Raw genomic sequence first — 24,598 nt, 5'->3', positions numbered from 1 at the left:
CCACCCTTGGAATTGGTGCCAGAGAGAGAATTCCACCCTTGGAATTGGTGCCAGAGAGAGAATTCCACCCTTGGAATTGGTGCCAGAGAGAGAATTCCACCCTTGGAATTGGTGCCAGAGAGAGAATTCCAGCTTTGGAATTAGTGCCAGGGGGAGAATTCCAGCTTTGGAATTGGTGCCACGGGGGATAATTTCACCCTTGGAATTGGTGCCTTGCCCTGGGAACGTGATTGTGCTGCCAAACAAACGTGAGGAACAGACACAACACCCCAATTAGACCAAAGAGTTTATTTAGAGCAGGAATGACAGAACCTGGCTGCTGCTATTTGCACCCAATTATGCAAATTCCCTCTAGTACAACAAACAGCGAGTGGAGACAGCAACAGATACAAGTTAAATACTTTAAAAAACAGTGTGAAAACTGCAACAAAGGAGCCGGCGGGGCTGAGGCTCACACGGCCGTGCCCCTCTCCAGGTTCTGTTTGATCTCTGCCGTGTATTTCCCGTAGAACCTCTCCGCTTTCTGGTTGAACTTGGCGTTCCTCTCGTTGATGTAGTCGATGTCGGCGTCGTCGTTGTAGGGCCGCCTGCGGCTGTACTTCTCCCTCTTCTCGATCCTGGGGGGCACAGGGGCTGAGCCCCGGGGTGCAGCCCCCCAATTCTGCCCTGCAGCCCCCCCAGCCCAGCCCTGCAGCCCCCCTGCCCTCCCCTGAGCCCCTCACTCACTGTTTCTCCAGGTCTGCCACCATCCTGTCCACGCCGTCCTTGGAGGGCACGTGTGTGCCGTGCAGGAGGCTGTCTGAGGTGGGGTACAGAGCTTCCCCACTGCAGAGACACGGGGGGCAGTCACACAGCCAGCAGCCATTTCTGACACCCCACAAGGGTTAAAAGCACCCAGTGCCACCCCTGCACCTCCCACTGCCCCAGGCTGCTCCAGCCTGGCCTTGGACACTCCAGGGGTCAGGGGCAGCCCCTGCCAGGCCCTCAACACCCTCACAGGGGAGAATTTCTTCCCAATATCCAACCTGAATTTCCCCTCTTTCACTCTGAACCCTTCAGCCCTTGTTCTGCCCTTGTGTCCTTGTGCTTTCACTGTCACACTTCACTCAGCTCTGGGAAGCTCAGATTCAGGTAACAAATATCAACACTGAATCCAAAAATGTCAATATTTAACCCAAACTCTCCATTATTCTGAGAGGGACCAGCAGCTGCCTCAGACACAGAGCTCTCCTGAAATGCTCAATCTGTCTGAATGCAGACTGAGCTGCCTAAAAAACCCAAACTGCCCCAGGAAGTGACTGAGAAAACCTCCCCTCACTGGCTGGCTGGAAAAAACAAACCTCATTAATTAACCATTAATGAATGAGGTTAAAGAACATCCCAGGGCACAAGAGGGGATGAAGGGCTGGAAGGAGGAGACTCACAACTGCTCCTTGAGCTTCTCATACTGCTCCAGGTCGGGTTTGATCTGCCGGGTCAGCCGCTGGTACTGGCGCAGCTGCGCCGCCGCGTAGTCTGGGGAAAAGAAAAGAAAAAGAAAAGAAAATAAAAATACAGCTTGGCTTTTACAGCAGCTTCATGGATCTGCACTACTGCCTCTTGCACTCAGGCATTGGCTTCTCCAAGTTATTCTTCACCCCAAAGATTTGACTCTTTACAATTTGTAATTCCCTTTACGCATTGGGTTTTTCAAGTTATTCTTCACCTCAAAGATTTTGGTGTGATAAAATAATTCCTTTCATGTATTTGCCTTTGCAAGTTATTCTTTCCCCAAAGATTTCTGACTCTTTACAATTTATAATTCCCTTTATTCATTGGCTTCTGCAAATTATTCTCCACCCCAAAGATTGTGATATTATAAAATTTGTAATTCCCTTTATTCATTGGCTTCTGCAAATTATTCTCCACCCCAAAGATTGTGATACTATAAAATTTGTAATTCCCTTTATTCATTGGCTTCTGCAAATTATTCTCCACCCCAAAGATTGTGATATTATAAAATCTGTAATTCCCTTTATTCATTGGCTTCTGCAAATTATTCTCCACCCCAAAGATTTTGATATTATAAAATCTGTAATTCCCTTTATTCATTGGCCTTCACAAGTTATTCTTGACCCCCCCAAAGATTTTTGATATGATACAATTTGTAATTCCTTTTTGGTATAATCTGTCAGCACACTATACCTTTTATATATAAACAGCAGTGTGATAAATATATCTTAGGCCTTAGCATAACATTAAAACTATGTCATGTTAAAATGCTTTTATTTGTGTGACTAACACAGATAATGGTGTGAAATATTCTATGTATAATTCTCATGAATATACATTTAACCCATGTAAAAATGCACAAGGAAATAGTTTGGAGCTAAAGGTGTGCTTTTGGCAGATATTGTCTCTTTTATCCCTTATTAAACTTTTATAAAAAGAAAAAAAAATTAAATAGTGAGCCCTGTATCTCACATCTGCACCAGAACTGGGGACAAACCATGGCTTTGATCTCACTTTCCACCCAAAGTGAGGGCAGCTGAGCTGTTACCTGAGAACCCCAGGTCAGGATTCTTCTTCTTCTTCTTCCTCTCCCACCTCTCAGCATCCTCAGCACTGATCTCCAGCAGCTTCACCCTCTCATAGTCCTCACCCCTGGCTGCACATTCCTGCAGGGCACAGAGAATTCCCAATCCCAAAAAAATCCCACATTCCTGCAGGGCACAGAGAATTCCCAACCCCAGGAAAATCCACATTCCTGCAGGGCACAGAGAATTCCCAATCCCAAAAAAATCCCACATTCCTGCAGGGCACAGAGAATTCCCAACCCCAGGAAAATCCCACATTCCTGCAGGGCACAGAGAATTCCCAATCCCAGGAAAATCCACATTCCTGCAGGGCACAGAGAATTCCCAACCCCAGGAAAATCCACATTCCTACAGGGCACAGAGAATTCCCAATCCCAAAAAAATCCCACATTCCTGCAGGGCACAGACCCAGGAAAATCCCACATTCCTGCAGGGCACAGAGAATTCCCAACCCCAGGAAAATCCCACATTCCTGCAGGGCACAGAGAATTCCCAACCCCAGGAAAATCCCACATTCCTGCAGGGCACAGAGAATTCCCAACCCCAGGAAAATCCCACATTCCTGCAGGGCACAGAGAATTCCCAATCCCAGGAAAATCCCACATTCCTGCAGGGCACAGAGAATTCCCAACCCCAGGAAAATCCATATTCCTGCAGGGCACAGAGAATTCCCAATCCCAGGAAAATCCACATTCCTGCAGGGCACAGAGAATTCCCAACCCCAGGAAAATCCACATTCCTGCAGGGCACAGACCCAGGAAAATCCCACATTCCTGCAGGGCACAGAGAATTCCCAACCCCAGGAAAATCCCACATTCCTGCAGGGCACAGAGAATTCCCAACCCCAGGAAAATCCACATTCCTGCAGGGCACAGAGAATTCCCAACCCCAGGAAAATCCCACATTCCTGCAGGGCACAGAGAATTCCCAATCCCAAAAAAATCCCACATTCCTGCAGGGCACAGAGAATTCCCAACCCCAGGAAAATCCCACATTCCTGCAGGGCACAGAGAATTCCCAATCCCAGGAAAATCCCACATTCCTGCAGGGCACAGAGAATTCCCAATCCCAGGAAAATCCCACATTCCTGCAGGGCACAGACCCAGGAAAATCCCACATTCCTGCAGGGCACAGAGAATTCCCAATCCCAGGAAAATCCCACATTCCTGCAGGGCACAGACCCAGGAAAATCCCACATTCCTGCAGGGCACAGAGAATTCCCAATCCCAAAAAAATCCCAGCAGCCAGCCCAGTTCCAGCTCAGCCCCCACTTCAGACAGGGACTGAATCAATCAGGAATTAATCAGCACACAGGATTTGAGTAAAGCTGTGGGAGTTTTTGGGGTGACATCTGGGTAAAGCTGTGGGAGTTTTTTGGGGTGACATCTGGGCAAAGCTGTGGGAGTTTTTGGGGTGACATCTGGGGCAGTTTTTTACCTTTTTCTTCTCCTGCACCTGCAGCTCCCACTCCAGCCGAGCTTTTTTAGCTTCCCAGTTCGGGGGCAATTTCAGCCTTTTGTCCTCCTCCATCACCTCCTGGCTGTTCAGCTTGCAGGCCTCGTGCTGGAAACACACAGGGCAGGGCTGGAGCACGGGGAGAGAACAGCCCAAAAACCCCAGAGGGGGGAGAACAACCCCAAAACACCCAGGGGAGAGAACAACCCCAAAACACCCAGGGGAGAGAACAACCCCAAAAACCCCAGAGGGGGGAGAACAACCCAAAACACCCAGAGGGGGGAGAACAACCCCAAAACACCCAGGGGAAAGAACAACCCCAAAACACCCAGAGGGGAGAGAACAACCCCAAAACACCCAGAGGGGGGAGAACAACCCCAAAACACCCAGAGGGGGGAGAACAACCCCAAAACACCCAGGGGAGAGAACAACCCCAAAACACCCAGGGGAGAGAACAACCCCAAAAACCCCAGAGGGGGGAGAACAACCCTAAAAACCCCAGGGGGAGAGAACAACCCTAAAAACCCCAGGGGGAGAGAACAACCCTAAAAACCCCAGGAGGAGAGAACAACCCCAAAAACCCCAAGGGGAAAGAACAACCCCAAAACACCCAGAGGGGGGAGAACAACCCCAAAACACCCAGAGGGGGGAGAACAACCCCAAAAATCCCAGAGGGGGGAGAACAACCCCAAAACACCAAGAGAGGGGAGAGAACAACCCCAAAAACCCCAGGGGGAAAGAACAACCCTAAAAACCCCAAGGGGAAAGAACAACCCTAAAAACCCCAGGGGGAGAGAACAACCCCAAAAACCCCAAGGGGAAAGAACAACCCTAAAAACCCCAGGGGGAGAGAACAACCCCAAAACACCCAGAGGGGGGAGAGAACAACCCTAAAACCCTAAACAACCCCAAAAACCCAGGGGGAGAAAACAACCCCAAAACACCCAGAGGGGGGGAGAGAACAACCCCAGAAACCCCGGGGGAGAGAACACCCCAAAACACCCAGAGTGGGGAGAGAACAACCCTAAAACCCCGGGGAGAGAACAACCCCAGAAACCCCGGGGAGAGAACAACCCCAAAACCCTGAACAACCCCAAAACACCCCGAGGGGAGAGAACAACCCCAAAAACCCGGGAGGAGAAAATCACCCTAAAACCCCAGGGGGGGAAGAGAACAACCCCAAAACACCCAAGGGGAGAAAACAACCCTAAACCCCTGAACAACCCCAAAACCCCGAACAACCCCAAAACACCCCGAGGGGAGAGAACAACCCCAAAACCCTGAACAACCCCAAAACACCCCGAGGGGAGAGAACAACCCCAAAAACCCGGGAGGAGAAAACCACCCTAAAACCCTGAACAACCCCAGAAACCCCAGGGGGAGAGAACAACCCCAGAAACCCCGGGGAGAGAACAACCCCAAAACACCCGGGGGAGAGAACAACCCCAAAACACCCAGAGGGGAGAGAACAACCCCAGAAACCCCGGGGAGAAAACAACCCCAAAACCCTGAACAACAACAAAACACCCCGAGGGTAGAGAACAACCCCAAAAAACCGGGAGGAGAAAACCACCCTAAAACCCTGAACAACCCCAGAAACCCCAGGGGGAGAGAACAACCCCAAAACCCCTGAACAACCCCAAAACACCCCAAGGGGAGAGAACAACCCCAAACCCCTGAACAACCCCAAACCCCTGAACAACCCCAAGCCCCTGAACAACCCCAAGCCCCGAACAGCCCCAAGCCCCGAACAGCCCCAGATCCGCGGGATCTCCCGCCCCGTTCCCGCACCCGTTTCATGTGCAGCTCCCGGAACCGCCGCAGCCGCTCCTCCCGCCGCTCCGCCGCCGCCGCCGGGCCGGGCTCGGCCTCCTCCTGCTCCTGCTCCTCCTCGTCGCTCTGCAAGGACCCGCGCTCAGCCCCGTGAGGGATCCCGAGCCCGCTCCCGCCCTATCGCGACCCCTCCTCACCCCGACATCATCCTCGGGCAGCCCCAAACTGCTGAGCGCCGACACGGCCGCCGCCATCGCGCCGCGCCCGCGCTTCCGCCTTCCGCTGTGCGGAGCTTCCGGTTTCCGGTGCGTCCCGCAGGGCGCCCCCCAGCGGGCGGGAGGTGCAGCCGCGGCCCCTGCTGGGTACTGGGATTGTCCCGAAATCCTAAACAAAAATGCAAAAAAACCCCCAAAAATCCTCCCCAAAAATACCCAAAAAACCCCAAAAAAACCCCAAAAGACCCCCCAAAAAATCCCCCTTAAAAAAACCCCAAAAAATCCCCCCAAAAATAATAAAAAAAAAAAATCTCCCCAAAAAATTCCCCCTAAAAAAAAAAACCCAAAAAATCCCCCCAAAAAATCCCCCCTAAAAAAAACCCCCAAAAAATCCCCCCAAAAATCCCCCCTAAAAAAAAAACCCAAAAAAATCCCCCCAAAATCCCCCCAAAATTCCCCCAAAAATCCCAAAAAAATCCCCCCCCCAAAAAAAATAAATCCCCCCAAAGTCCCCCCAAAAATCCCAAAAAACAAAAAAAAAATCCCCCCAAAAAATCCCCAAAACTCCCAAAAAAATCCCAAAAAATTCAAAATAATGATAATGGTAATGCTAATGCTAATAATAACAATACTAATGCTAATAATGCTAATAATAATAATAATAATATCCCTTAAAATCCCAGAAAACACAAACATCCCAAAAATCCCCAAATTTTTTCAAAAAATCCTCAAAAAACTTAAAAAAAAATTTAAAAAAATTCCAAAAAATATCCAAAAAAATCCCCCCCAAAAATCCCCAAAAATCCAAAACCCCTCCCAAAAAAACCCTCCAAAAATTTCAAAAATAAAACCAAAAAAATCCCTAAAAATAAAAAACAAAAATCCCCCAAATCCCTCAGGGCAAAGTTTGATCTTCCCAAGGTTTTATCCCAATTTCTGAGCAAATAAAGTCAAAATTTCTCTGAGTTTGTGCTCTCCCAGCCCTCAGTGGATAATTTAAATTTTAATTTCAATTTAATTCCCTGTGCAAAACCTCCCCGAGCCCCTCTGGGTGCAGAATTTGGGGCTGAGCTGGTTTTTCCTGGAGTTTTGCCTCCAGCAGAGGGAATCCCAACCCCAAATATGAGGCTGAGCAGGGATTAAAAATATCCCGAGAAAAGGGTGTTAGGGGCTCTTTTATTCCTTATTAAAGTTTAAAAAAAAAAAATTAAAGAATAATTTATTATATAATGTATTTTTTACATGGAATTGCACACTCAAAATATTGAATTGCACACCCAAAATATGGAATTACACACCCAAAATATGGAATTGCACACTTAAAATATGAAATTACACACTCAAAATATGGAATTACACACCCAAAATATGGAATTACACACCCAAAATATGGAATTACACACTTAAAATATGAAATTACACACCCAAAATATGGAATTACACACCTAAATCATGGAATTACACACCCAAAATATGGAATTTCTCACCCAAAATATGGAATTACACACCTAAATAATGGAATTTCTCACCCAAAATGTGGAATTGCACACTTAAAATATGGAATTGCACACTCAAAATATGGAATTGCACACCCAAAATATGAAATTACACACTCAAAATATGGAACTACACACCTAAAATATGGAACTGCACATCCAAAATATGGAATTACACACTCAACATATGAAATTACACACTTAAAATATGAAATTACACACCCAAAATATGAAATTACACACTCAAAATATGGAATTTATCACCTAAAATATGGAATTACACACCCAAAATATGGAATTACACACCTAAATAATGGAATTTCTCACCCAAAATGTGGAATTGTACATCCAATATATGGAATTGCATATTCAAAATATGGGATTACACACCTAGATCATGGAATTACACACTCAAAATATGGAATTTCACCCTCCAAATTTGGAATTTCCCAGGCAGACCCTTCCCCGGTTTTTGGGAGGTTTTTGGGGAGTTTTTGGCAGGTTTTTTGGCAGGTTTTTGGCAGTTTTTTGGCAGTTTTTTGGGAGGTTTTTTGGAGGTTTTTGGGAGTTTTTTGGGAGGTTTTTGGGAGGTTTTTTGGGAGTTTTTTAGGAGTTTTTTGGGAGGTTTTGGGGAGGTTTTTGGCAGGTTTTTTGGCAGGTTTTTGGCAGTTTTTTGGGAGGTTTTTGGGAGGTTTTTTGGGAGTTTTTTAGGAGTTTTTTGGGAGGTTTTGGGGAGGTTTTTGGCAGGTTTTTTGGCAGGTTTTTGGCAGTTTTTGGGAGGTTTTTGGGGGAGGTTTTTGGGAGTTTTTTAGGAGTTTTTTGGGAGGTTTTGGGGAGGTTTTTGGCAGGTGTTTTGGCAGGTTTTGGCAGTTTTGGCAGTTTTTTGGGAGGTTTTTGGGAGGTTTTTGGAGTTGTTTTAGGAGTTTTTTGGGAGTTTTGGGGAGGTTTTGGAGTTTTTTGGCAGGTTTTTGGCAGTTTTTGGGAGGTTTTTTGGAGGTTTTGGGAGGTTTTTGGGAGTTTTTTGGGAATTTTTTTGGGAGGCTTTGGGGAGGTTTTTGGCAGGTTTTTGGCAGGTTTTTGGGAGGGATTTTTGGGAGGTTTTTGGAGTTTTTTGGGAGGTTTTTGGGAGGTTTTGGGAGTATTTTAGGAGTTTTTTGGGAGGCTTTGGGGAGGTTTTTGGCAGGTTTTTGGCAGTTTTTTGGGAGGTTTTTTGGCTGTTCCCGCTGCCGGGAGCCGAGGATGAGTCAGTCCCTCCCAGCTCAGCCCCTGCTCTCCATGGAACTGGAATTTCTCTTTTTATTCTTGGGCGCCGCGGGGGAGCAGAGCTGGAGGAGACAATGGGGCAGAAACACCACAATCTGAAAACTAAAAATACATTTATAGCCAGAGCTGCTCTGCCTGTGCTGGGATCTGGGAGAATTCCCCTGTGCACAAAATTGGAAAAAAAATTTAAAAAAATGGAAGGAAAAGAAGCAACCAAAAAAAAAAAAAAAAAAAAAAAAAAAAAAAAAAAAAAAAAAAAAAAGGAAATTGGGGGGAAAATCAGTAAAAAAGCAGAAAAAATGGCTGAGGGACACTGAGCACCTGCAGCAGTGATACCTGGGACCAGTGGGATACTGGGATCAGTGGGATACTGGGATCAGTGGGATACTGGGATCAGTGGGATACTGGGACTGGAATCAATGGGATACTGGGATCAGTGGGATACTGGGATCAGTGGGATACTGGGACTGGAATCAATGGGATACTGGGATCAGTGGGATACTGGGACTGGAATCAATGGGATACTGGGATCAGTGGGATACTGGGATCAGTGGGATACTGGGATTGGGATCAGTGGGATACTGGGACTGGGATCAGTGGGATACTGGGACTGGAATCAATGGGATACTGGGATCAGTGGGATACTGGGACTGGAATCAATGGGATACTGGGATCAGTGGGATACTGGGATCAGTGGGATACTGGGATTGGGATCAGTGGGATACTGGGACTGGGATCAGTGGGATACTGGGACTGGAATCAATGGGATACTGGGATCAGTGGGATACTGGGATCAGTGGGATACTGGGATTGGGATCAGTGGGATACTGGGACTGGGATCAGTGGGATACTGGTTCCAGTGGGATACTGGGATCAGTGGGATACTGGGATCAGTGGGATACTGGGATTGGGATCAGTGGGATACTGGGACTGGGATCAGTGGGATACTGGTTCCAGTGGGATACTGGGATCAGTGGGATACTGGGACTGGAATCAATGGGATACTGGGATCAGTGGGATTCTGGGACTGGTTCCAGTGTGACACTGGGATCAGCCTCCCTGGAAGACCCTTTGCAAGCACCAGCACTGATCTGGGTCAAGGAGAAGAAAACTGGGCCTGAAACTTGCACAGGACTCAAAAAAAATTTGGAATAATAAAATTAATCCAGAAAAAAAAAAAAAAAAAAAAAAAAAAAAAAAAGGGGGGGGGGAGATCTAATGGGAGAAATTAATTAGGGGCAGATTTTAACCTTGGGGAAATTCAGAGGGAGGGGAAATGTGAAGGGAATTTGGGGTTTAGGTGGAAGAGAAGCTGCTTCCTCTCCATCACAGGCTCCTGTTTGTCCTCTTGGGTTGCAATTTCAATCTTTCAGATCAGACACAAAATCATTGGGCTGGAGAGGCAGAAGTACCTGGCTAATGGGATTAACAGAAATTAACCTGGTTACGTGGGGACTCCATCGAAAATGAGAAAGTGCTGATGGCCAAAATCAATTCCTGCCCAGCCAAATGACTGCAGGCCTGGCTTAGGGTTTCAGTTTAATGCTCAGCCCTCAACAATGAGCAGCATGGGATTGAATTAGGTCCTGATCTGGAGTTCAGAGCATGACAGGGGTTTGTCTTTAATGCCAGCAGCCAGGCAGGGGGAAAATGGGAAATCCTCCCTGGAATCCTGCTGGGTGTTCCTGTGATGGGAAAAATGGGAAATCCTCCCTGGAATCCTGCTGGGGGTCCCTGTGATGGGAAAAATGGGAAATCCTCCCTGGAATCACAGGAGGATCCTGCTGGGTGTCCTTGTAATGGGAAAAATGGGAAATCCTCCCTGGAATCCTGCTGGGGGTCCCTGTGATGGGAAAAATGGGAAATCCTCCCTGTTTTTCCCCTGGATCCCTGGGTGATTCCCCTGCTGTGTCAATCAGGAGGGGCTGCCCTGGCCAGACCGTGTTCCAGGCCAGGATCAGAGCTGGAATTGGGGCAATGGGCTGGGGAAAGCGGTGTGAGGATTTGGGATCCACAGTGGGCTGGGAGAGAGAGGTGGGATGATTTAGGATCACCATGGGATGGGGACAGTGGAATGGTTTGGGATCACCATGGGCTGGGATAGTTTGGGATCATCACGGGCTGGGATGATTTGGGATCCCCACGGGCTGGGAAGGTTTGGGATGGTTTGGGATCACCATGGGCTGGGATGGTTTGGGATCACCACGGGCTGGGATGATTTGGGATCACCACGGGCTGGGATGGTTTGGGATCACCACGGGCTGGTGATAGTGGAATGATTTGGGATCACCATGGGCTGGGATGATTTGGGATCCCCACGGGCTGGGGAATGGGGCGGTTTGGGCTCCACAGCCCCAAAGCCGACCCCTCCCCGCCCTCCCCGCAGGCTCCTCCGTCTCTCCGGGGGTGGCAGCTCCCGGCAGCTCCCGCCCGGCCTCTTTTTCTCCCTTAAAAGCCGGAACCCGGCGGAGTTTCCTGGATGAGAGCAGCTCGCTCATTACGCGCATTGGAAATTATCGGATTTTTTACCGCACGCACCCCGGGCTGCGCCGCCTCCCCGCGCCTTTGTCCCCTCGGGGACAGCCCGGCCGGTGTGGGGACATCGGCCCGCTGGGCTGGGGGTGCCCTGGAGCTCCCCAAACCCGCAGGGATGCGACAAGCGACAATTCATGAACTGTCCCCAGCGGTGGTCCTGCTGGGGAGGGAGGAGGAGGCTGGAGGGGACTGGGAGGGACAAGGGAAAATGGGATTCAAGCGATCCAGGCTGGGCGGGTTTAGGGTCCCTGATGCCCCTGTGGGGTCCTGGTGTCCGGATTTGGGTTTTTTTTGGGAATTTCCAATAAACACCACGGGCTGCGCTGTCATTTACCCACAGAAATCCCCATTAAATAAAGGCAGAGATCGGGCCGTGAGCAAATGGGATTTGGGAATCGGGGGATCCGCATTAAGAATTCTGCTGGAACTGATTTGGGCACTACTGAGGGTGATGGAAGGGGATAATTAATGTTAATTAAGAGGGACAAGGGACAATCCCCAAGGATGGAGCCGCCCCTGCAGGGCAGCAGCAGCTCCGGGGTTCGGGGAGGGAGGATCACGTCACGTTTCCCCCGGATCAATGAAGATTTTGGTTCGGGAGTTATTAGCCCGGTGTCATAAACTATCAGAAAACCACAAAAGTAAAATAATAAATCTCCCTGTTTGCCTCCTGCGCGGGGTTTTTAAGTAGCCGAGTCCCTGCAGGCAGCGGTTCGATATCGACACAAATCACCGAGACAGAGGCGGATTTTGGGGAATATCGCTCTGGCTTTGCTGTTTTCCAGCACTCGGAGGGCAGGGAAGCTCCCCCGGGCTCCGGGGATGTGTCCCTGCCCCACAGCCGGGAAATTTGGGATGTCTCTTGCGCGGGGAACACACTTCAGGCATCATTAAATATTTTTTTCATTTATCATTAATTATCATTTAATTATCATTATTGTTTTCATTTAATCATTAATTAAACCATAACCAAAATGAAGCTCGTACTGGTAAAGGATCGCACCCCCAAACTGGGTTTCAGGGGCTTATCTCAGTGCTCCCAGTGCCCCTCCGGGGGTTCTGGGGGTCCCCGGGGTGTCCCCTGTCCCCTCCCAGGCACAGTTTGATTTTTAAAGCTCTTTCTGGTGACATTTCCCGGTGATTTTTGTCTCCGGGCCGTGCGCGCTGCGTCCTCCCTCCCTCGCTCCATCCTGACGGGCTCCCCCTCGAAACCAACCGGAATTGAGGGAAAAAATAATCCCGACAAAATAAAAAACACCCACAAAATAACCCCGACTAAATAAATAATCCCCATTAAATAACCCCGACTAAATAAACCCGACAAAACAACCCCGACTAAATAAACCCGACAAAACAATCCCGACTAAATAAATAAACCCGACAAAACAACTCTGAGTAAAAAACCCCGACAAAAAACTAACCCCGAGTAAATAACCCCGACAGAACAACTAACCCCGAGTAAATAACCCCGACTAAATAAATAATCCCCACAAAATAATCCCGACTAAATAAATAAACCCGACAAAACAACTCCGACTAAATAACCCCGACAAATAAACCCCGATTAAACAAATAACCCCGACTAAATGAATAACCCCGACTAAATAAATAACCCCACTAAACAGCCCCGACAGAGGGGATTTCGGGCTCATTCCCTCCGCAGCACCGCACTTCCAGCAGCAAAGGGAAGGAAAATCTGCCTGGCAGGGAAAAGGGAGCGCGGCTGCACTCCCGGTAATTCCCGGGGCAATTAGCGCCGGGCGTTAATGAGGGGAGCTCCAAAGGGGAGCTGTGCTGTCCCTTTTCCTGTCCCCAAACCCGTGTGCGGGCAGGGACACCTGGAGCCGCGGGACCCCCGCGCTGTTCAAAGCCCCGGCGGCTCCTCCCGAGGGGCTCCTGCTCCCCCCGAGCCCCCCGAGCCCCCCGAGCCCCCCGCGGGTCGGGGGTCGCAGCCCGGGGAGCGCATCCCGCTCGCCATGCGCTCGCCAGCCGCCCGAGCAGGATGCTCGCCCCGCGTTCGTGCCTCGCACACATTTCCCGGCTCTTTGTGCCTCTGCAGCCGGATCATGGAAGCAGGTGCAGCTTCCTGGGTTTCTTTTTTTTTTTTTTTTTTGGTCTCTAAAGTGTTAAGTGAGTGCTAAGCCCTATAAAATTACCCTTTCAGCTACTATTTCTGCACAAAAGGCTCTCTGCGACTAGATATGCCAAAGCATCTGATGAAGTAATATGTCTATTCTCATTTGTGACATTTATTATTAACAGAGAAAAGAGAGAAAAAAAAAAAAAGCAAAAAACAAACCCAACAAATCCCAGTCAGAAAGAACTCTTAATTGAAGCACCATTGTGCCGTGGTAACTGCTATTAAATTAATCTGCTGCATTCCTTTCCACCCACACACTTTAAAACTTCCTGGTTATAATTAGAACCATTTTAAACCAATTTGACACTCCTCGGATGATGCAGTTCAGCTGCTTAATATGGTGAGACTTTGGTGAAAGGAGCGGAGAAGGGCTGCGAGCAAGCTGGGGCTGCTCGGGGAGGAGCAGAGCCGGGAGCTGCTCTGAAATTCCAGAGGGAATTTCGATTTTAGCGCTGCTCCGAGCCTGATCCATTCCCACCGTCCCGCGGGAGATTCTCCTGCCCAGAGCATCCCTCACCCAGAGCCCCCCTCGGGAATTTTGGGAGGTTCGTGTTTTGTTTTGGGAGCTGTCCCCTGCTTTGTGCCAGCTGGGGAAGGCACCAAATGGAAATAATTCCCCGATGGAAAAGTATTTGGGTGTTTCAGTGTGGGGGAAAGGCGCCCGAGCGCAGGGCTGAGAGGAAATTTGGGGAATTTCGAGGTGTGGGGATGTCACCCACCCCGTCCACCTGATATTCCTATTCCTCGGCTGGAATAATCCCTGATATTCACATTTCTTGCGTGGAATCATCCCTGATATTTCCCTATCTTTCCTGGAATAATCCCTGATATTCACATTCATTTCCTGAAATAATTACTGATATTCCCATTCCTTTCCCGGAATCATCCCTGATATTCCCATTCCTCTCCTGGAATAATCCCTGCCTTCTCGGGGTTAGAAATCTCGGAGGATGCTCATCCCGGGCTGGGTTTGGGGAACATTTTTGGGGACCTGAGGTGAGAAACCACTGGTGCCTGGCCGAGAGCTGGCGGCTGTCACTTCTGCAAACGCGTTCCTTTATCTGCCACCCTCGGAACCACCTGGCTGCCACTCGATGCTATCGGGGCCGCTCCGACTCCAGCCCATCCCCGCGGTTCCCCGCAGCGCTGGAAGGTCCCGTTAGTCACGGTATCTCCGCTGTCACCTTCTGCTTCCTTCTGCATTTGGCTTTGGCTCCGGGGCCATGTGCGAGCCAGGGCCCGCAGCTTCCCCCCCCCCGCCTGGGGCCGTTTCCTCCCCGCGCCCACCCCGGGCTGTCCCGGCTCCAGGATTCGTGTTTTTTGGGGCTCCATCCCTCCCCTTTGTCCCCCGGGGTGAAACCTCGCCGCTCCCGGTTCCTCCTGCGCGGTTCCAGGTTCCCGCTCGTTCCCCGGGATGTGAAATCCGCAGAAATTCGGGAAGGATTTTGGGGGTGCTGGGTGGGTTTGTGGAGCCCCTGAGCAGGGCTGGGACAGCTTCTGGTGCTGCTCGGAGCTGTCACAGACCCCCGGCACGTCCTGGGCCATTTGTCCCGTGCAGGGCCAGCACCTCCCCTCGCCTTGCCCTCCCTGGTTCTTTTTGGTTCTTTTTGCTTTTCTTTGTTTTCCATCTCTCCCAATGCCATCAACCTCCCCCGAGCTCATCCGTGCCCGGGCTGGGACCGAGCTCTCACCCCAACAATGCCAAGAAAAAGGAAATTTGGATTTTCCCCCAAACTCGAGCCCTGTGGGACAGGACCCCCAGTTTTCACTGCCTGGGCACATTTTCCTTATTTTGGTTGGGTATTATTATTATTATTATTATTATTATTATTATTATTATTATTATTATTCACAAACTCCAGTTTTTGCATTTTGAATGTTTTCCCTTCTTTCGTCCTGAAGCACAATCAATCCCCCAGAGCCCAGAGCTTATTTACGCTTTTGTCTAATCGCTGTTGCTTGGGCCGTTCTTTTTTTACTTTATTTAATTTCCAGCCCCCTCCCTCCCCTCTCTCCTCGCCTCTTGCTACTTCGTAATTTTTTCCCAACTTTGGAAGCGACACTTTGGAGTGGCCAAAGGCAAAAAAACAGCCCGAGGATATTTCTGCTCTCCTGTCAACTTTGCACAAACGCTGCGTGCCTGGAGCGCGGCGGGGGGATAACGAGAACCGGCCAGGCCGGGTAAAATTAGCCCGGGGGGCGGAGAGGGGGAAGCGGCTCCATCCTGGAAACTCCAGATGGCCCTGGATGCTCATCCGTGCAGGGGGGATCGGGATTTTTGGGATTTACCCCTCTGCATGTTCATCCCGTGCAGGGGGATTAGGGATTTTTGGGATTTACCCCTCTGTGTGCTCAACCCGTGCAGGGGGATTCGGGATTTTTGGGATTTACCCTCTGTGTGCTCACCTGTGCAGCGGGATTCGGGATTTTTGTGATTTACCCTGTGTGTGCTCAACCCGTGCAGGGGGATTTGGGATTTTTGTGATTTACCCTCTGTGTGCTCAACCCGTGCAGGGGGATTTGGGATTTTTGGGATTTACCCTCTGTGTGCTCAGCCCCGCTCCCATTTCCTCCTCCCTTCCCAGCCCAGCTCAGGGATTTGTCCTTTGAGTCCTCCCCGAGCTGTTCCCCCTTCCCAAAAAGTGCCAAAAATGCGGCTCCATTTTCCCATCCCGGGTGTCACAAAGGGAGGAGCCGCCTGTCCCTGTTCCCAACCCTACCGGGACACCGCGTCCCCCACGGAGCGTTTATTCCAGAGATATTCCAGTTATTCCAGGGATATTCCAGAGTTGTTATTCCAGAGTTATTCTGGAGTTATTCCAAGTTTATTCCAGAGATATTCCAAAATTATTCCGGGGTTATTCTGAAGTTATTCCAGGGTTATTCCCTGGAGATATTAAAAAAATATTCCAGACTTATTTCACAGTTATTCCGGGCTTATTCCAGGGATATTCCAAAGAGTTATTATCCCAGAGTTATCCCAAGGTTATTCCAGAGTTATTCCAGTCGTTTCCAGGCGTGTCCGTGAGCTCAGCTCGGTGGCTCTGCCAGTGTTTGTCCCCCGGTGTCCCCCCGTGTCCCCCCGTGTCCCCCCGTGTCCCCGGTGTCCCCCGGTGTCCCACGGTATCCCTCCGTGTCCCTCCGTGTCCCTCCGTGTCCCTCCGTGTCCCCCAGTGTCCCCCAGTGTCCCTTCGTGTCCCTCCGTGTCCCTCCGTGTCCCCCCGTGTCCCTCCATGTCCCCCCGTGTCCCCCAGTGTCCCTTCGTGTCCCCCCGTGTCTCTCCGTGTCTCTCCGTGTCCCCCCGTGTCCCACGGTATCCCCCCGTGTCCCTCCATGTCCCCCCGTGTCCCCCAGTGTCCCCTCGTGTCCCCCGGTGTCCCTCCGTGTCCCCGGTGTCCCTCTCGTGTCCCCCCGTGTCCCTCCGTGTCCCCCCGTGTCTCTCCGTGTCCCTCCGTGTCCCCACGTGTCCCCCGGTGTCCCCTCTGCCCTCACCAGCCCCGGACCCGCAGCTGAGCCGGGTTTTGTCACCTGCGGGATGCGCTGGTGCCACCTGGGGCTGCAGCGATGAAAATGGGATCAAGCGATCCAGGCCGGGCGGGTTTAGGGTCCCTGATACCCCTGTGGGGTCCTGGTGTCCGGATTTGGGTTTTTTTGGGAATTTCCAATGAACACCACGGGCTGCGCTGTCATTTACCCACAGAAATCCCCATTAAATAAAGGCAGAGATCGGGCCGTGAGCAAATGGAATTCGGGAATTACTGCTGGGAATGGGGGCATCCGCACTGAGAATTCTGCTGGAACTGATTCGGGCACTGCGGAGGGTGATGGAAGGGGATAATTAGCGGGAAATTTTGCATTAATTAACACCAGAATAGGGCCACGGGCGGGCGGGATGGGAGAGAATGAAGGTGAGGATGGGGATGAGGACTGGGATGAGGGTGGAGATAAGGATGGGAGAGGATGAGAATGGGAATTAGGATGAGAATTAGGATGAGAGGGGGAATGGGGATTGCATGAAGATGGGACTGAGGGTGAAGATTAGGATGAGAATGGGAATTAGGATGAGAATGGGAATGAGGAATTTGGATTCGGATGAGAATGGGAATGGGGAATTGGGATTTGGATGAGGATGGGGATGGGCAGGATCCGGCTCTGGAGGACAAAAAACAAAAAGGAAAAGATGAAAGAGCATCGAGCAGCGCTGGGAGCACGAAGCAGCCGTGAAGGGCTGGCCCTGCTCCCGCTGCTGGCAAACACCGGGGCAGGAAGCTGCTGCTCCAATATCCCAAATATTCCCAAATATTCCCAAAGCCCTCGCGCGACGGAGCCCTGGGAGTACCAAAGCAGCAAAAGGGGATTTGGGGTGCAGGGGTGGGGGGGCTCTGGAGCTCTGGCCCAGCAGGTTTTGGGGTCTCTGCAGTGTCCCGGGGGGTGAGCAGCACAGCCCTGGAGGGGAAAAGCTGCCCCGGGTTTCTCCTGCAGCTTTCTGGGCCAGGCATTTCTAACCCCAAATTCAAACTTTTTCCAGCAGAAAGGGAGAATTCTCTGCTCCAAAACACTGCCAGGGTGGGTTTGGCTTCCAGAGCAAGAGCTGGGGAAAGGAGAGAACCCCACAGAGATTTGGGGTGTCCCTGTGCAGAACCGGGGGTGTCCTGAGGGGAGGAATGGGAATATCAGGAATTATTCCAGGTGAGGAATGGGAATACCAGGGATGATTCCAGACAAGGAATGGGAATACCAGGGATTATTCCAGATGAGGAATGGGAATATCAGGAATTATTCCAGATGAGGAATGGGAATATCAGGAATTATTCAGGAAAGGAATGGGAATATCAGGAATTATTCCAGGTGAGGAATGGGAATACCAGGGATGATTCCAGACAAGGAATGGGAATATCAGGGATTATTCCAGATGAGGAATGGGAATATCAGGAATTATTCCAGGTGAGGAATGGGAATATCAGGGATGATTCCAGATGAGGAATGGGAATATCAGGAATTATTCCAGATGAGGAATGGGAATATCAGAAATTATTCCAGGTGAGGAATGGGAATATCAAGAATGATTCCAGACAAGGAATTGGAATATCAGGAATTATTCCAGGAAAGGAATGGGAATATCAGGAATTATTCCAGGTGAGGAATGGAATGATTCCAGGCAAGGAAAGGAATGGGAATATCAGGAATTATTCCAGACAAGGAGTGGGAATATCAGGGATGATTCCAGACAAGGAATGGGAATACCAGGGATGATTCTAGACAAGGAAAAGAATGGGGATATCAGGAATTTTTCCAGATAAGGAATGTGAATATCAGGGATGATTCCAGACAAGGAATGGGAATATCAGGGATGATTCCAGACAGAAAATGGGAATATCAGGGATGATTCCAGACAGAAAATGGGAATTCCAGGGATGATTCCAGACAAGGAGTGGGAATTCCAGGGAACCATTTCTTTGTCTGAGCAGCCCCAGGGGCTCGGGGAGACTTTGCCCTCCCAAGTTGCTGCTCCCAGAGGTGTCACCCACACGGTGACACTGCAGCACTTAGCGGCCTCCTGGCAGCCCCCAGATGGATTCCTGCTCCTGACTTTTCTTCAGTCCTTTTCTCTCCATTTGCACTATTGATTTGAATTTTAAAGTGAGGGGGATAATGTTGGTTTTAATGCTGTTTTTATTGGGAGCTGTTGGGGGCATGGGCGCTGTGGAATAAATGGAATAAATGGAATTATTGCCGTGTTTTGGTGAACCCAAAGCTGCTGTGGCAAGGGGTGAAGGTGATTTGGGGGTTTCCTCCTGGCACTTTGGGGTGGTGGGATGAGCTTGGCCCTGCTGGGTGTCCACAAACCCAACCCTGCACACCTTGGGTGGCTCCCACATTAAATATAAATGGGGAGAAAATTACCTTAATCAAGTCTAAGCAGAATTGATTAATATTTTAGTAAAAACCTCACGCTGGAGTTTAACAGACTGGTTAAATCTCAGCTGGAAAAACCACTGTGGTTCCCCATCAGCATTTTTTTTTATTTTTTTTCCTTCTCCTTAAACCCAGCCTGGTTTCCACAGCCCCTCTTTGCCTGTGGGGCCTGCACTGGGTTTGCTGTTTGCCCTTTAGCTGAGCAAATTACCAGTGGTTTAAAGAGGCCCCTTCTCCCCCCTCCCTGCTCCCTTTTATAGGTACAATAATCAGATAAAATATTTCTGGAAGACTATTTACAAAACCCCCCCCATCCCCATCAATCTTACAGTTAAGAAGGAGCAGAGGAAGAAATCTTAACCTCAAGAAGCTGCTAATGCAACCCAGCTCTTTAATGGTGGGGTGGAGATCTTCTTTTTTTTCCCTGCTGCCATTACTATGGAATACATAATAACATCAATAATTAAATATAAATTGGATTTAATATTTTATGCTGGCGACATGTAATTTACACTCTACCCGAGAAATCAAAAGGTCACGTCTGAAACGAAGGCAAGGAGGGAAAGGGGCTCCAAAAATCCCTCCAGGGAGGGGAGGGGGAGCTTGGCTTGGGGGGAAAAATGGAGATTTGGGGCTGGATTGGGGTTGGGGGGGTTGTTCCTGATGGTTCTGGGATGGGTTTTAGGGGGTGGTTGTGGGGCTGGGCTGAGGAGGAGGGTGGGATCCCCCCAAAACTGCTCTGCATCAGGACTGGGGCAGTTCTGGGTGTCCTGTGGGATTTGGGGCAGCTCTGGGTGTTTTGTGGGATTTGGGGCAGTTCTGTGGGATTTGGGGCAGCTCTGGGTGTCCTGAAACAATTCCTGTGGGATTTGGGGCAGTTCTAGGTGTCCTGTGGGGTTTGGGGCAGCTCTGGGTGTCCTGTGGGGTTTGGGGCAGTTCTGTGGGATTTAGGACAGCTCTGGGTGTCCTGTGGGGTTTGGGGCAGTTCTGTGGGATTTAGGACAGCTCTGGGTGTCCTGTGGGGTTTGGGGCAGTTCTGTGGGATTTAGGGCAGCTCTGGGTGTCCTGTGGGGTTTGGGGCAGTTCTGTGGGATTTGGGGCAGCTCTGGGTGTCCTGTGGGGTTTGGGGCAGTTCTGTGGGATTTGGGGCAGCTCTGGGTGGCCTGTGGGGTTTGGGGCAGTTCTGTGGGGTTTGGGGCAGCTCTGGGTGTCCTGTGGGGTTTGGGGCAGCTCTGTGGGGTTTGGGGCAGCTCAGGGTGTCCTGTGGGGTTTGGGGCAGTTCTGTGGGATTTAGGGCAGCTCTGTGTGTCCTGTGGGGTTTGGGGCAGTTCTGTGGGATTTGGGGCAGCTCTGGGTGTCCTGCCAGCTCAGCAGCTCCATTAACACCCTGGTCATTCAGGAACTGCCTGGGCTGTTTCTGGAACAGGAGGATTTTCAGCCTTTTATTGCTCTCCCTGGTGGGTCATCGAAGATTTTGGCTGGTTTGCATCTCCACACCCGGGATTTTGTGCCCAACCTCCCCAGCTCCTCTTTGCCACGAGCTTTATTCTCCAATTAATTAAAACCAGGAGGAATCAAACCTCTCTTGGGCAGGTGTGGGGCTCTCACAGGGTTTGCATCCCCTCCCTGGGCTGGTGGCAACGAGGAACAAACCTGGAGCCATCCCTGGCGTGGGCACAGAGGATTCCCCAGAATATTCTCAAATTCTGGCTCAGTTCTGTGAGTTGAGAGGATTAATCCCCCAGAATATTCTCAAATTCTTGCTCAATTCTGTGGGTTGAGAAGATTCATCCCCCAGAATATTCTCAAATTCTTGCTCAGGGCTGTGGGTTGAGAGGATTCATCCCCCAGAATATTTTTGAATTCTTGCTCAGTTCTGTGGGTTGAGAGGATTCATCCCCCAGAATATTCTCGAATTCTGGCTCAGTTCTGTGGGTTGAGAGGATTCATCCCCCAGAATATTCTCGAATTCTGGCTCAGGGCTGTGGGCACAGAGGTTTGGGGCTCTCTGGGGCTGCCCAGGTTTCTCTGCAAGTGAGGCTTCTGCTTTTTGAAAGGTTGTGCAACACATCTGGGCAAAGCCATTCCTGATTCTTCTTCTCCTTCTGCCCCAGAGTGGGCTCAGCTGGGGAAGTTGGGGGGAGCCAGCCCTGGGGGGGTTGGGTTTGGGGTCTCACCTGGCACGAACGTGGGGGAGGCAGGTGGAGGGGCTGGGGCTGCAGGGGATGTGAAAACAAACACGTGCAGAGGGAATAAATCCCTTTTTTGTGCGCTGGGGGGAGGCTGCCTGGAGCTGCTGGTGAGGATTTGGGTCTCTCCTCTCTCTTCTGGTCTGTTTTGCCCAGATTCAGGTGCTGCCATCACATCCAGGAGGGTTTGGATGGTTGGAAAACCCTCCCCGAGCCTGGGGTTAATTGAGCATCCATTGGTTTGCTTTGGCCTCGGTGGGCAGTGAATTAAAACCCCACAGCAGCCAAATTTCCACCCCTGCAGGGGCCATGAACCCCCTGGGGCAGAAAATTCCCAGCCTTGTTTGGGGCAAAACCAGCTGAGTTTGGCTTTTGGCAGAGCCCAGCCCCGAGGGAAGAATTTGGGAAGAGCTGGGGAGGATCCAGGAGCAGCCTGGTGTGTGGGAGGTGTCCCTGCTGGTCCCTTCCAGCCCCAGAAATCCCAAAATTCTGTGAAAAGGAGCTGCTGGGGTGGCTCAGAGCCCACCCCACACCTGATCCCTGCTGGGATTAATCCTAATCTGGATTTTAGAATCACCTATGGGATGCCAGCACTGCCTTTTAGGGGCACTCAGCATTTTGGGGCCTGAGCTGAGCTGCCCCAAATCACCCAGGGCTGAGTTTTATAGGGCCATTACTCTTTTTATTAGGAAGCCACTTGGAACAAAAGACCCACTTGTTTTTTTTTTTTTTTTTTTTGTTTTTTTTTTTTTTTTTTTTTGTTTTTTTTTGTTGGAATTGCAGCGATTTTAATCAAAAATGGGGCAGCTTTTTCCACCTCCTGCCCCTTCCCTTGATCAGCACCTGCCTGGGAGGAGGAAGGATTTAATGAATTGTGAGAGGATGGGACTGGCCCTGCCCTCCCAGGGCTCCTTCCATGCATTTATTTCGTTTTTCCAAGTTCAAGCATGGAAAATCTTCATAAACCCCGGGCCCTTGCAGCTCCTGGTGCCCCTGGAAGTGGAAACACCTGGTTTCAAAGGGCAGCCCTGGCTCCTGCTTGCTTTTAATGGCACATTTTGATTTTTATGGGTGGGATGATGTGGCTAGCGGGGCTGGATAGCTTAGCAGAGGAAAAACTGGGATTTTCTGAGGAAGCTTTTGATGGAGGAAAAATTTTTGGATGGGAGAGGAGGGTCAGATCCTCCTCTGAGTGTCTCTGACCCCTGCCCAGGATTTTTTGGGGACACAACTCGCTGGCAGCGAGCCAGGAGTCACCTCAGACCCCTCATTTCCCATTTTTATCGCACCAAAATCCGGAGGATCCCCACCCTGCAGGGCTGAGGGCTCTGCATTGCCGCAGCCGCGCCAATCCCGATTATTTTCCATCTTTATCCATCCCCAGGTGCGGCGGGAATCGCTCCCTCCAGGCCGTTCAGACGCTTTCAAGGCACAGGCTGAGCTTTGCAAGGCGCAGCTTTACGAGGAGAAGCTTCGCTGGTGCTTTGCAGGGCACGAGCTGAGTGATTGATGGCTGGGATGGCACTCGCAGAAATTCCCTTTAATCCAGGGATGCTGCTCGCAGCTTCCAAAGCAGCTCTGGGGGAGATGGGGAGGGGCAATCCTAAAAATAAATCGATTTTGGCTTTATTTTTTTTAAATTTATAATTGTATTTTTTTTTTTTTTAATTTTGGCTTTGTGTTCAGGGTTAAAGATGGCAGGGTCGCAGGATTGCGGGATCTCCGAGTGGTTTGGGTGGGAAGGGACCTTAAATCCCACCCTGGGCAGGGACATTCCCACTGCCCCGGGCTGTTCGGGGGTCCCGGGCCCCACCCCGCTCTCAGTGATTAATTTATCCCCAATATCTCAGTTCCTCCTCTCTCCTGCCCTTCTGTGCCCATGGAAATTCCGTCTTTTTTTTTTTTATTAACCCTTCAAAGGCTGCGGGGGAGCCTCTCCCCAAACTCGAAGTGTCTTCAGCTTTTCACTTGAGGCAGGGGGAGACAACGGCGAGGTGTGAACCCCCCAAATTCTGCTTTATTTCCACCCCAGACACTTTCTGCTGGGTTTGGAGTCCCCTGAGGATCTCCCCGGCCGGGATCACCCCCCGACAGGAAAGTTCTTTTGTTTCACCTTTCGCAGCACAAAAGCGATTCCAGCCACCCAAACCCGACCCGCCTTGTCACGTCCCATTAACTTCGAGTTCAGCACTAATCCCTGCCCTGAAAGGGATAATGAAAGACGTTCAAAATATATCAAAATGGCATGGGTATTGATTTATTAATGCCGGGGAATGCTGCCCTAATTGAATTTAGGTCCAGGAAGTCAGTTAATGCAGCTGACAGTGATACAGGAATTCAATCTCCCCAGCGCACTGAGTTAGGGCTGTTTTCTTCCCTCTTTGTTGTCAGTTGGATAAATAACAAATCAATTTGAATTTCAACGAGGTTGCTAAAAACAAGGCAGGCTCTGCGCGGGGCCAATGGCTCACCCGGGGCTGGGGCTGCTGGCCAAGGTCAGGAGGTTCCTCGGAACAGCCCCGGGGACTGGCTGAGTCCCCAAATCCTGCTCGCCTTGTTTTCCACCCATCCTGACCCTTAGGACTTGGAATTTTCTTCTCCCAACCTGGGGACTGCAGCTCCCTCAACCGGGTTGTCTAAACTGCCCAGAAACTCCAATATTCCCGGATTTATTGGCAGGGGATGCAATCAGAAATCCCAGCAAAGCATCAGGAAGAAATCCCAGAAATCAGAAAGCAGCAGGAGCTGCCTCTCTCTGCACCTTCCCTTTCTTGGTTCAAGCTCAGGCAAGAAACGTTTGCTCCTAATCGAGTTTAGGATTAAACAACCAGCCCTGCAATGGCAGAGCCCAGTCCTTCAGAGTCGCTATTTTTAATTTCTCAGCGAAATTAATTTTTATTTTATTTTAATTATTTATTTAATTTTTATTTTAAAGCTCAAACTCATCCCCCCCTCTCCCCGACCTTAATCCTGCGTTTGCTCTCCAGCCCTGCTGGGGTTGGTATGGTCAAGAAGAGGAGCCTGAGTTAATTAAATCAAC

The 24,598-nt window shown here is 50.2% G+C and overlaps 1 protein-coding gene across 2 annotated transcripts; it reads right to left on the bottom strand.

The window, feature by feature from the left end:
- Positions 1 to 426: 426 nt before the first annotated feature.
- Positions 427 to 6,084, bottom strand: SYF2 (SYF2 pre-mRNA splicing factor). 2 transcript variants are annotated; one of them, XM_079325738.1, is made up of 7 exons: positions 6,002 to 6,084; positions 5,823 to 5,930; positions 4,014 to 4,139; positions 2,540 to 2,657; positions 1,425 to 1,515; positions 727 to 825; positions 427 to 617 (listed from the first exon to the last, which is right to left on the bottom strand). In XM_079325738.1, the coding sequence occupies exons 1-7, from the start codon at positions 6,056 to 6,058 to the stop codon at positions 452 to 454; spliced, it is 765 nt and encodes a 254-aa protein (XP_079181864.1). In that variant the 5' UTR covers positions 6,059 to 6,084; the 3' UTR covers positions 427 to 451. The 2 variants fall into 2 exon arrangements, with proteins under 2 accessions (XP_079181864.1, XP_079181865.1); XM_079325739.1 differs by having other exon boundaries at positions 6,008 to 6,079.
- Between the last annotated feature and the right edge of the window lie 18,514 nt (positions 6,085 to 24,598).

The sequence above is a fragment of the Erithacus rubecula genome (assembly GCF_903797595.1).
Source record: "Erithacus rubecula genome assembly, chromosome: 23".
NCBI classification, from domain to species: domain Eukaryota; kingdom Metazoa; phylum Chordata; class Aves; order Passeriformes; family Muscicapidae; genus Erithacus; species Erithacus rubecula.
Note: the sequence above shows the minus strand (reverse complement) of the source record. Positions and strands in the feature narration are given on the sequence as shown.